This window comes from Urocitellus parryii, chromosome 5, assembly GCF_045843805.1.
Source record: "Urocitellus parryii isolate mUroPar1 chromosome 5, mUroPar1.hap1, whole genome shotgun sequence".
In the NCBI taxonomy this organism is placed as follows: domain Eukaryota; kingdom Metazoa; phylum Chordata; class Mammalia; order Rodentia; family Sciuridae; genus Urocitellus; species Urocitellus parryii.
In genome coordinates this window covers 36,088,487-36,102,191 of record NC_135535.1, presented here as the reverse complement: position 1 = coordinate 36,102,191, position 13,705 = coordinate 36,088,487, and the positions used below count along the sequence as shown (strand labels likewise).

Here is a 13,705-nt window from a genome sequence, read left to right as displayed (position 1 = left end):
TGATTTATATCCTACTACTTTGCTGAATTCATTTATTATTTCTAAAAGTTTTTTTGGTGCGATTTTTTAAATTTTCTAAATATAGAAGCATGTAATTAGCAAATAGTGGTAGTTTGAGTTCTTCTTCATCTATTTGTATCCCTTTAATTTTTTTCATTTAATTGCTCTGGCCAGAGTTTCAAGGATGATGTTGAATTAAAGTGTTGAAAGAGGACATCCTTCTCTTGTTCCATTTTTTAGAGGGAATGCTTTCAATTTTCTTCATTTAGAATGATGCTGGCCTTGGGTTTAGCATATATAGCTTTTACGATGTTGAGGTATATTTCTACGCTCCCTAGTTTTTCTAGTGTTTTCAACATAAAAGAGTGCTGTAGTGTGTCTGATGCTTTCTCTGAATCTATTGAGATGATGAGATGATTCTTATTTCTATGTCTGGGTGCAGCAGCTCCCAGAAAGAAGACCTCAAGATGGCTTCTATGCTGCAGCCCCTGTGTTTGTGGCAGTGGCCTCTGTGATAGCAGTGTAGGCAGTACCCCTACTGAGAGAAAAGACCCCCAGGCCATGGTGGCAGAGGCACCCTCATGCTTATTTTTAATTGTAAATTCTCTTTGCAATATTTCTAATATGAGCTGAGTTGCATGGTTCTTTATAGTAGTATTATAGATCAAACTATATTAGTTTTGTTACTGTAACAAAAGAAAGTATTGAAGCTCAGTACTTAGGAAGAAAAGAGGTTTATTTAGCTGACAGTTTGGGAGGTCCGAGGGCATGTGTCAACATGGGTTCACCTCTAGTAAGGATGGTAAATGGCATCTCAGTGGATTTGCAGAGGGGACATATCACATGATAAAACAGGAAGAAGTGCAAGGAGGGTTTTTGTTGTTGTTGTTTTTAAATCACAACTCATTCTCTTGAACCAACACAAGATCCCCGGAGAACTACCTTAAACCCTTACCAAGACAGCATCCCCAGTGTCCCAAACAACTCCCACTAGGCCATATACAGAAAGCCAAGCTTTTAGTACCTGAACTCAAAAGGGGTAAATCATCCAGACAATAGCACAAGGTTAATTTGATTTGAATCTCAAGCCAACAAGGGTATTGAACACAGAAAATAAGATTACTTTCTTTCTTCTTTCACATAGTGTTTAGTTTTTTTTTCATGGTAAGTAAAATAAATTGTCCTTAATTAACACAGTTTTCAAATACCTGAAACATTATTCTGAAAGTTTTTCTGTAAGTATAATTGTTCATATTACTTAAGATTAGAAGTAAATATTTTTCATGGACTTATAACACTTTTACTATATTAGTTATAATTTTGATTTGCACATTTATGTTTAAAATCCATAATTTATAGAAAATTCCTTATTTCATAATTAGGCCTTAGCTGGAAACTTTCTCTGGAATAAAATATCAAAAAGGAATTTCATGTGATAAAAATATCTTAAAATGCCAGACATGGGTGGCACACACCTGTAATCCCAGCGGCTCAGGAGGCTGAGGCAGGAGGATCACAAGTTCAAAGCCAGCTTTAGGAAAAACAAGGTGCTGAAAAATTCATTGAGACCCTGTCTCTAAATAAAATACAAAATAGGTCTGGGGATGTGGCTCAGTAGTCAAGTGCCTCTAAGTACAATCCCCAGTACTCCCCCTGCCCCGTTCCAAAAAAAAAACTTTTTTCTTCAAACACTTAGCAAGAAGGCAGGAAAAATATAATATGTACACAGTATTCATTTTACTCTGTTTTACTTTTTATTGTACTGAGGGTTAAATCTTGGGCCCCTGCACATGCTCAATGAGAGCTCTACCACTGAGCTACATCTCCAACTGTTTGTTCATTTTATTCTCTTTGATAATGAGAACTGTATACATATATTTAGGGAACATGGAATGTTTTACTGCCTGTAGTTATGAGTTATGTCTGTGAATTTTAATTTTAGTATAATCAAATAGGAAAATGAAAGTCCAGATCTTGAAAACTATCTCACAAAATTAAAGCTAATTACTTAATTCATAATGTGTGGTCAAATTGAGATTATAAACTATATTTTTTAAATTGAAAACTGATTTAAAGAGTTTATGGAGCTCACTTATGGTCTTTTGAGTCTTTTAATATGTTTCAGCACATGTAAGGCACAAAATAATTTCACAGATATTTTGTGATGATGGAGAAACTGAGTTTTGGTAGTCCTCTCCTGTATATGCGTGTTTCCATTTATTTTGTATGATTTCACTTCACTGTTTCCTCAAGAGTCCCTACAGTATTACTGTTTAGACAATGCTAGGAGTAACCATGCTCCTAAAATTGTATTTTTGGAAAACATGTGGGTGGTATTGGATTCACTTGAGTAGAATTTTAATTAGATCTAGTGAATTCACTTTTATTAAAAGAAAGAATACAAATTCCTCTTTAGCATTCTGACTGTGCTTGTTTTTTTCTGACAGAGGGCCCCCTTCTAATCTTGTCTTAACTTCACATTGTTTATTTTTTGGAAACAGTCATGTCAGTTCTCTAACATGTAGAAAATGTTTGATAATTATTCTTCATTCTCTGCACTCTGAGCAGCTGCCCATGCATACAGTCCTCGAGTACCATGTTATTTGTCATTGCTCATGTTCCTTATTTTATACCTTGTATGCTTCCGTAGATTCTACTGGGAATATTCTTCTTCTTCTTTCTGTCATTCTTTTCCCCAAAACCTCTGACAGGTGAAATCCTTAATGTTCCTTTAAACCAGCTTAAAAGTCGAGTATAATACCATTTTTTTTCCTTCTTGACCTCTTCTCTCTTCCTATAATACTTAAGGTCTTTATAAAATTAGTGGTGTATCTACTCCTGTACCACCTTCTTAGCTGCTTAGTAGAAATTTTTCAGTCTAACTAAATGAAAAGTTCTTTTGGGACTTTATTTTCTTCTTAAATCTTTTCTTTCCTTTACAACAAAACTTGAAACTACTGCCAATTTCTTTATAAATTGCTCTTTAACACATTCCATTCAGTTTTTACTTCCATCCCTCTCAGGGTACTAATGACTAATGTTAATTAATGTTAAATCCCCATGGTCAGTTCTCAAGCCTCATCTTACTTTGTCATCACTATTGCAGCTGATTTACTTCTCTGTATTGAAGCATGTTTTCTCTCATATTCTAGGGAAATACCTCACAAGGTACTCACCTTTTCTCTTTTCTCTTGCTTTTCTTCAATTATTTTTCTATTTTTCCCCCCTTGATTTCTCTTCCTTTTTCAAGCCTCTATTTTTAGAATACATTTTTTGGTCCATACCTACTACCTGATTTTATCCCATCTCATCACTCTAACTACCATAAGTATATTAATAAATGCCAGATAATCCAATTAATGACAGTGATATTATTCCAGGTGCCAAATCCAGAAGTGGTGAGTGTATCCTTGACTGTCATTGCTTAGATCCAATCTTTCGGTGTATTTATAAGCACTCCCTTCAGTGTATCTACAGTCTTACCACTTTTTACCATCCACAGGGCTGCCACCCTGGTCCAACCACCATCATCTCTTAACTAGATTCTTGTAATAAACTCCTAATTGATCGTCCTGCTTCTACCTTTGCCTGTAGAGTCTTTTCTCTCTATTAATATGTTATAATGAACCATCTAATTCTCACAGTCTTCCAGTAGCTTCTAATCTAACACCTCACTTTCACTCTGACCTAATTTCTGTTCTTCCCTTTGTTTATGTTTGCATCAAACACACTAGTTTTCTTGGAAATGCCAGAAACATCCACTTCTAAGTCTTTACATATGATGTACCTCTGCCTGACATGCTCCTCCCTAGACATGCACTTGGCTATGTCACTCCCTTCCTTCAGGTTCTTACTCACCTTTGGGATATCCACCAATCTCCATCTCTCCCTCCTGACATTTCATATCTGCTTCCTTTCCTCTATCACTAGCTTTTCAAGAGCTTTTATTACTAAGATTTTTTTCCTGTGTGTGTTGTTGATTTGTTTCCCAATTCAAATGATTTTTGTTGTTTTATTTATTGGCAAGTTTTATTTGGTTCACTACAGGGGATAGAACCAACTAACCTGGCTCTAGAGTATGTAAAAAAAGATTTTGTAAAATGATAAATCAGATTTTGATTATTCCATAACAGTGTTCTCCAGATTTTTTCCTAAAAAAGCAATGATTCTATAAAAATACTTTGAGAGAAAAATATTTCCTCACTAAAAAATATCCCTTCTCTTTAAGATTCTCAGTGCACATTCATATTTTAAAGACTCAGTAATTTGGTGAGAGACAGCAGAGTGTCACCATTAAGGAACATAAGCACAGGAGTTCTACTGTTTGGTTTCCAATCCCAGTCCCCACTGCATAATAACAGTATTGTTTGGGGCACACTGTTTAACATTTTTCCTCTGTTCTCCCATCTTTAATTTGGGGTTACAATAGTACTTTAAAGGGGTGTTTTGAAGATAAGTTAATTCCATAAAGTGTTTCGAACAATATTTGGTTATTTTTAAAAATAAATTAGTTTATCTTTGTTGAAACCAATATTTATTTGTTAATACAACCTTTCTTCTACCAAACTATACACATACGTAATTAATATTTGGTAATACTGTTTTGTGGAATACACTGAAAAATAATTATTCTGACTCTTCTAAGGATCTCCTCTGGAATTTAAATCATTATTTGCCTATCAAATCCAAAAGAAATGACAAAATACAGTTCTTATGATTCTTTGGTGAGCAGTCAAATACTCTGGAGGAGTCATATGAAATAAGAACTTTGTTTGTACCGTGGTGCTGGGAATTGAACCAGGGCCTTGTGCATGCAATGCAAGCACTCTACCAACTGAACTATACTCCCAGCCCGAAATAAGAACTTTTTAAATGTTAGCATTTTCTGTTAACTATATTAAAATCAGGCATACTTTAAATCCTGGAAACACAGTACAACACTTGTTCTCTTTGGTGACTGTTCTTTGTTTTCCTTTTACAATCTTTATATAATCCTCACATTTAATGACAGAATTTCCTGTGTCCATAAGGCTCTAAATTGTTTTAAAGTTTTCTTCTGCGTGGATCAAGCTATTATTTCATAAATAAATTGTAGGTTCTTATTTCAATTTATTAAACATGAAGACTAAAACTTTATTAAAATGCATCTCTTGATGAAATTGTTGGGAGTGGCTTTCATAATACCTCTAGTAAAGGAATTCCTTTATTTCTTTGATGCTTCAGAAGATTGTACAATAAAGCAGCATAGAAATATGAGGGAGAGCTGTACTTTCATCTCAAGCTACAGCAGGAGAAGAGCTATCTATAACGAGTCGTGGAGAATAAAACTTAGACCACAGGCACCTTCCCAGATGAATCCATTTTAGGAAAATGGGTTTAAGAAAGTAGAGACCCTGGAAATTGGTTTCTTTCTTTCTTTTTTTTTTTATTGTAAATGAACACCATACCTTTAATTTATTTATTTGTTTTTATGTGGTGTAGAGGATTGAACCCAGTGCCTCACATATGCAAGGCAAGCACTCTACCACTGAGCCACAACTCCAGCCCCCGAACATTGATTTCTTTAAAACCATAGCCAACACTATTCCCTTAAAAATGCCTTCCAGACCTCTATCATGTACTCATATGAAGATCCCTACTTTAAATCACTATACTTAAGCTGTGCATTATGTAAGTGGCCACTGCATATTTGTACAAAAAGTAAACAAAACTTACTAACACTTTGATATTACAAAAGAAAGATTATTTAACCTATCTGTAGCATTTTGCAATTTACTAATATACTCCGTTATCTTCTTTACATCTTTTTATTTCTCTATAGATGTTACTTTTATTTCATTTTTGTTCTGTCAGTGAGAAATTTGGGACTCCAAAGAGTGATTTGTTTATAGAGCTTGAAATTTAGATCTTCTTAAGGGTTTTTCTGTTGTGTTTTGTTTTGGGTTTTGTTATTTTCTTAAGATAACACTAAATCAGAAGGACTATGCTTGATTAAAATTAGAGCATTCCTAGCCAGGAGTGGTGGCACATTCCTGTATCACAGCAGCTTGGGAACCTGAGGCAGGAGGATCACAGGTTTGAAGCCAGCCTCGGCAACTAAGGCTCTAAGCAACTTAGCAAAACCCTAATCTCAAAATAAATAAATAAATAAATAGATAGATAAATAGATAGCTGGGGATATGGCTCAGTGGTTAAGCGCCGTGGGTTCAATTCCTGGTGCCAAATAAAAAATAAAACTAAAGTTGAGGGCTGGTGGTAGAGTTAAGGTTCTGGGTTCAGTCCTCAGCACTACATAAAACTAAATAAATAAAATAAATTCATTGTTTTCATCTACAACTAAGGAAAAATATTTAAAAAATAAATAAATAAAGTTGAGCATTCCTGAGGCCTACCTGAGAAAGACTTCTTTAGTGCCAAAAAGACCAAGCTTTGAATTGTGGTCTGGATCTTTTTCTTACTCTGTTGTCCTTGCCATATTCACTGAACAGTCTGCTCTGCTAAAGCACTACCTCCTGTGCTCTTAGGCACTGTCTTAGTCCTTGCAAATAACCTATCAAATTATCTATAGATCCTGCTATCAAAGAACACAGTCATAGTAGAATGACAGTTTCACATTACTGGGAACATAACTAAAAAATCAGAAGAATAGTACCATTACTCTTTCTCAGGATGGTAGTAACAATGTTGGGAATTATTTTATTTATATGTGTACTCAGAATCAAACCCAGTGCCACACACATGCTAGGCAAGCACTCTTCCACTGAGCTACAACTCCAGCCCTAATGTTGGTAATTAATTCAGTATCTTTGTCCCAGCAGCAATTACCCATGGTTCAGTTTGGTGCCCAGGCTCTCTGAACCAAAAACCATGGGACTTGTGGTATAATGAGAATTCATACAGAAAATCCATATTGTAAAGGACTAGTAGTGCAAAGAGAAATCATACATATCAAAATTTGTCCTTGAAAATTTTTGTATGAAATGTGAGGAATTTTCAAGAGCAATGTGAACTTGGACATTATATAGCCCAGCACAGTAAAATAAATATGTAACCTGCTTAATTAAGTATTTTTCCTATTTGTCATATAAAATATATATGTAAAATATTTTATAATGCTTTTACAAAGATGCCAAATGAATATGATTGAATTCTCATAGAATTTAACTCTTCTCTATCCTTTGCTCACATGTTAATCATAGTATAGTAGTAAGTAATTTTAGGATGTATGATCAGAGGAAGGTTTTATTTGGAGTTTATTTCAGAGAAATTTGATTATTTCATCTAATGAAAGTAAAGATCCAGTCAGCAACAAGAAATTGAAAACTTAGAAGAAGAGACAGATAGAGATAACATTCAGATCCCTGATTTAATGTGTTTGCTGACAGAAGAAAATCTAACTATGCTGATAATGACTAATGTACAGAAGGATTTCTGTCTTCAAGCACTTTAACATATATTGAGACAGTAGTGAGTCTGTGATATCAAAAGGCAGATTCTATAGTGTTACATAATGAAAAAAATGGGATTGGCACTTAATATCTAGACTTGTATTCATAAGGCACCTAAGAAGAATTTGATATCCTCACTAATATTCTTCCCAAACTCAAAAGAATACAGTGTTTTATGTCAAGCTCTCACAAAAAAAAAGAAAGAAAGAAAAATAAAGAAAAGATAACATGCCCTGTATTCCATTTGTGAATAATCTCTTTATACATGTTGAGTTATGAGGTTCTTGGGCCTGCCTCTTTTTCTTTTATTAACTAATAAAATAACAATATATAGTCATTAAACCATACACCTTATTCAGTACAATGAATCATATTTTTAGAACCTTTGAAGTTGAAGGTTAGTTTTGCAGGACATGGCACAATTCTCTAAAGTCTAGATGTCTTATAACTCAATCTCATTAAAAATAACAATTGCAAAGAGAATTTATGATATAAAATGTGATCTGCTCATTTGTAGTTGCAAGAAAAGTATAATGTCTCATTAATTAGGATTTTAAAGGATACTTCTCTCTTTTCCCATCCCTATAAATGTAATAAGATAATTTTTTTCAGACAGTTTTTTTACCAGGACTCTATTTTCAAATAGTCTTACACAAGCTAACTCTATAGATTTTAGAAAAAGGATTTAGTTTTTACATAGTACACTCTTGTTTTATATAAAATTGTAATCTGTTAAAGCACCTCCTTATTGCCCTTAACAAACACAAGATTAAAACAAATTATTTTAACCTAATTAGTTTTATACTTTATTGTCATTTTGGTATGTTCATTTATTATGTTAATATTGCTAATCACAATACTGTTAGAAAAAGAGACTTTTTGAAGGTTAACTCCTCTAAGAAGACTTCCCAAGTCATTTTCAGAGAATGATGTCACTGTCTGCTTTGTGCTGTCCTCTGTGGTCTTTGAATAGCTCTATCACCATGTATTTATCCTATCATATAATAATATTTGTTCACCTGTCTTCTTTTATTAAACTTAGAAAAATCCTTGATTTTTATAAAATGAATGATTCAATTCTTAGAGCCTGGCATAATATAAGTGTTAGAGTGAGGCTATAAACCCATTTCAGTGTTGAGTTTAAAGCCTATGCTAACCACTATTACCATGCATATACAACATTTCAATAAATGTTTTGAAAATAAATGAATGAACAACCTAATTAGCATGAGTGCCATTTAGAAAGAATTCAAGTAGTTCTAGCAAGCCATAAATCCTGAACAGTTTGGGTAGTAAATCTGGCAGTGACATAGAAAGAGTGTCTCCTTCAACCATATGTTCATTCTCTTTCTTCTCATGTCATTTTTTAATTATTAGAATTATTTAGCATTGTTTGAATTACTATTATATCATTGTTGCACTAAAGTACTAAAACTCTTTCTTAAGTACAGCAGGCAAGCCTGCACAGCTTTTCTGTAAGAATATATATATCTTCTCTGATGGGCTGCCATGAAGTAGGCCTGTGTCTGTTGGCCTAAAAAATACAGAGGTGGCCATTCTTCATCATCGGCACAATATTGAATGTGAGTCCTATCCATACTATGCTAGAGATAATATTGACTAGTAGTTAATATCCCAGATTCTGAAGACAGACATTGGGCATTTTGCGTAACCTCTCTGTACTTTAGAATAAGACTAATAATGAGACCTGACCAAACAGAATTGTTGTATGAACTAAATGTATAAATGCAGCAAAGGATTTAATAAACCTTGGCACATAGTAAACCTGTCATAAATATTAGCTGCTGCTATGGGTATTTTTTACTTTGCACTTTTCTTTACATATTTGTACAATAGTTCTTTCTATATATTTTAGATTACATTTATCTGTATATTTAAGCCTACCTTTGTGTATTTGATTACAATACACATTTACTGTATTACTGTATTTCCCTATACTGTGTAACAAGATATGCTTCTCTCTATTAACTGAAAGATCTATTTATTTAATTTTTAAATTCCATTTATTGTGATCCTTCTACGTGTGCAGCACTGTGCTAGGCACTGGGGATATAATCATGAGCAAAACAGGTAGAAACTCTGCTCTCTAGTGATTAAAGTAGTGATCTCAAACATATTTTTGAATGTTATACCTTTGTCAACCTTTTTAATCATGCATATACTAATTAATATTTAATTACTTTTAAGTGATATATGCAGTGCAGCTATGTCTCTGCACAAGAGTATAGATTTTACAATAAACTCAAAAATGGAAATTAAAAATGGATAAAATAGAAATAAAAACTGTAATATTCTTTTTCCCATTGGAAAATATTCACACCATTTGGAAAGTCCACTGGTTTAAAATGTCAGGGGATAGATAATGAGAAAAACAAACAAGAAAGATATGAAGGAAATGTGTTCTATATCAGGGGCTTTATATGGAGTGCCAGAGAAGGCTGCTCTAAGGAATCAACATTTGAGATAGGATCTCAATGGAATGTGGAGTTCCAGAGGCAAAAGTATTGAGAGTGGAGTGTTCCAGGAATAGTGTTTATAGCTAAAAGCATGGTGTGTTCAAGAAACAGACAGAATGTTAGTGTTGCTGAGGAGGTGGTATCATAAAATCATGTTGGAGGGGTCAAACCCAAATATATAATAAGGCTTATATGTTAAGGATTTATACCCTAAGATTCATGGGCAACTTTTAAAGAATTATAAGAGGAAAAGTGTTGTGAATAAATAATCACCTTTCTAGTTCTGTGTGGGTGATATTTTTTTTTTTGCCTGTTATTGCTAAAAAGAGGTAATAGTATAGATGAATAAAGGATTTCAAGAAACAATTTTATGCAAAAAAAATTATTTAATGCATTAAAGTAATCTTAGAATAGTCATGCTGTGAGTTTTTTCTTAATAGTAAAAGATAGTATATTCTGGAAAGGAAAAGTAAGTAAAGGGCAAACTAAAATACAAAGTGTTTTTATCTTCAACTACCCTGAAATACAAAACCCAAGGCACAGATCACTACCATCTATACACATAATATACATCTTATTTTGTTTGTTTGTTTGCTTGGGGTTTTTTATGTTAATATAAAAAATCCAGATTATTAATTTTGGTAATGATAAAAACAACAATAGGATGGTAACAGTTCACATCATGTCTCTTTTCTGAGCATCTTACGTCTGTTATCTAGTTTATAGTGACTCTACAAAAGGAGTACTATTGATATCTCATTTTGATACTGAGAGAACTAAGAGATGATAAAACTTCTGTGACTGAAACCAAGCCACATTATTCTCCACAGTGCTTGAAGTACTGTGTAAGGCAGCAGTGAATAATATAAGAACTGGAATCACTGGCTCATGGGAATGACTTAATTGGTTGTCCTTTTAGATTAAAAAAGAAATGACAGCATAAAGACCTTTTTAATATGAGAGCAAGTGTCAGGAGCTGCACGTAAGAGAGGAGCACGTACCCTTAGCCTTGAGCCATGGAGGTGTGGAACTGGCTTCCACTGCTCACAAAAGCAGATGGACCTCACCTCCAACAGCAGGGGAGTAAAGCTCTGGAAGTGGGCGTCACCCAATGGGACTGAGCTACAGTCCCTGAAACCCAACCCTTGCCAATTTAGGTGGAACTTTCTCTAGTGTCTTCCCCGCAATAAATAGGGCTTAAGGTGTGCTCTTGCTCTCTCTTGTCTGCCTCTCTTGCTTCCCTTGTGGGAGCTGGGGCCAAGGAGCTGGTCACTGGACCCCAAGAAAAAGGTACTTTCTGTGTCTGTGTGATTATTCAGTGCCATCCCAATTCACATGGAGTGACCCTAACTGATTTAGTCGTGTGTTGCAGCTGGCAAGAAGTTAATATTAGGGGCCTGGGGTTGTGGCTCAGCAGTAGAGTGCTCGCCTAGCATATGCCAGGCCCTGAATTCAATCCTCAGCACCACATGAAAATAAATAAATAGAATAAAGGTATTGTGTCCAACTACAACTAAAAGATAAATATAAAAAAAAGAAGTTAATATTAAATGAAATCTTTTTCTGGCTATATAATCAATTCAGTATTCTGTGACACATAAGAGGTACATATCTATTTATATGATGTGTATTATGCATAAAATATATAGTTATGTGTGGAATCTGAGATTGACAAAAATATACAGTTTCTGCATTCTGGAATGCAAACCTATTCAAATGACTTTATTCAAAGCAATGATAAAATAAGAAATGAACGGAAGAATAATAAGCGTTAAAGAAATTCAAAACAAGAAAAGATGATTATTAGTTACTTTACCAAAAAAACATGTAAACTTGACCTTTGTCATTAAGTAATGACTATAGTACAACTAAGCTGAAGTGTAAGGAACCTCGTAATCCATTAAGGGTGACTGCATCATCAAACACATCAAGACAGAAATGTGGAATGTTTGGAATCAATGAGTAGACTCATCTAAGGAGATAAAACTAAATTCTCAAATGTAATGGGATATGAGAGAATGGGAAAATGTGGTCATATATTGGGCCAAGATGGCTTAATTAAGGATTTTCAAATTTGTAACAAGAAACAATTATTGAGAGCTTTTGGAGCAGAGAAGTGGCAAAATAAAAATGTTCTTCTAAAAATGTTTTCTTCTGAGAAAATAATAGGCAGAAATGAAGGAGGAAGACTTCAGTCAGAGGTCCTAACTAGAATTAATTGTAATAATCAAGACATAAGTGATTCAAATTGAGGCAGTCATCTTGAAATGGAACTGAAGGAATATATTTGAGATACCTATCTTTTTTTTTTTTGGCTGGGGGAGGGGGGAGGCTATTGGAAATTGAACCTCAGGGGAGCTTAACCTCTGAGAGCCACATCTTTTGGCCTAAGTTGCTGAGGCTGGTCTCAAACTTAGCATCCTCCTGCCTCTGCCTCCCAAGTCCTGGGATTAGAGGCATGCACCATTGTGTCCTGCTTAAGATATATTTTAAGGGAAGAATTTGTAGAATGTATTTTCTCATTAATCATAGGGTTTATATTTATCCTGCCAAGAGTAAATGAAGCTTTATTCATTGTTTTTGATATCGGCCAGGTGGTGGATTTTTATCTCCCTGATTTTTTACATTATGCCAGAATTACCAAAAAAAATTGTAAGATGCAATAGTGTAACACTATATTATTTAAATTGAAAACCATTTCATGATACTTTGTTAAAACTATAACTATAAAATCTGCAAAGTAAAAATTACATCTAGTCAGACCCAAATCAGCATATGGTGCTTGATCACTGACTGGCATTGAAGAAGTTCTCTTCATGGAACTGTTGAATTATTGCCACTATTAGCAGGTGTTGCAATGAAATGTGCACAATAATATTAAGCCAGTAAAACTGAAATGTATTTTGTAGCACAATGGAAACTTTTGAAAGGCCTGTTAGTTCCCTTTAAAAATGAGGCTAAGGAGCAGGGGTTGTGACTCAGTGGTAGAGCACTTGCCTAGCATGCATGACGCACTGGTTTTCATCCCCAGCACCACATACATACATACATACATACATACATAATATAAAGGTGCTGTGTCCATCTACAACTATATAAATATATATATATAGTTATATAGTTATATATATTAATATATATAAATGAGGCTAAATTTTTAATATTATAAGTTTGAAACTTCTTTCTCATAGCATTATCTTCCTAATATTATCTTCCACTGCTATATGTTGTAAGAATTCTGAAGCAGATCGTAAAAGGTTCACCAAAGTATTAATATATTTTGGTCACATATATACACAGAAGATATTTTTAAACATGTCATGGCTGAATTTAAAACCATTTATAATTTAAATTGGAAAAACTAAAAAAGTATTTAATTTTGTTTTGCAGTGAGCAGCATGTTGGTAAAATCTATTCCAAATGTTCTTCTTTTCTGGATTATGTCAGAAAGTCTCTAAAGAAGCTTGGATTAGATGAGTCCAAGGTCAGTATATGATTACCTACTAATTTAACAAGAGAAAAATCTTCTATGGGGTAATGAATAGAAATAATACAAAATAATTTGCCTTCTATTTTTCTCCAATTTGTAAAAGAAAGACTAAATTATAATGAAACCAAATCTCTGTTATCTTGATTACAGTTCATATTCCTGTCACTAGTTTATGATTATATACCTCCAGAAAGTTTTGCTCTTTAGGATTATTGAGTAAAACATGTACCTGTTAACAAATCAAAATAGAATTGAAAAATAAGACAACAGTATAAATGAAAATTAGAAGT

The 13,705-nt window shown here is 33.7% G+C and overlaps 1 protein-coding gene across 4 annotated transcripts in view; it reads left to right on the top strand.

Moving 5' to 3' along the window:
• The window catches only part of Mettl25 (methyltransferase like 25), a 107,226-nt gene that overhangs the window by 74,959 nt on the left and 18,562 nt on the right, over positions 1 to 13,705 (top strand). For all 4 annotated transcript variants that reach the window (XM_026391428.2, XM_026391424.2, XM_026391427.2 and 1 more), the window contains one exon: positions 13,316 to 13,409. In XM_026391428.2, coding sequence (XP_026247213.2) covers positions 13,316 to 13,409 — 94 coding nt within the window. The remainder of the gene's footprint in view (positions 1 to 13,315; positions 13,410 to 13,705) is intronic.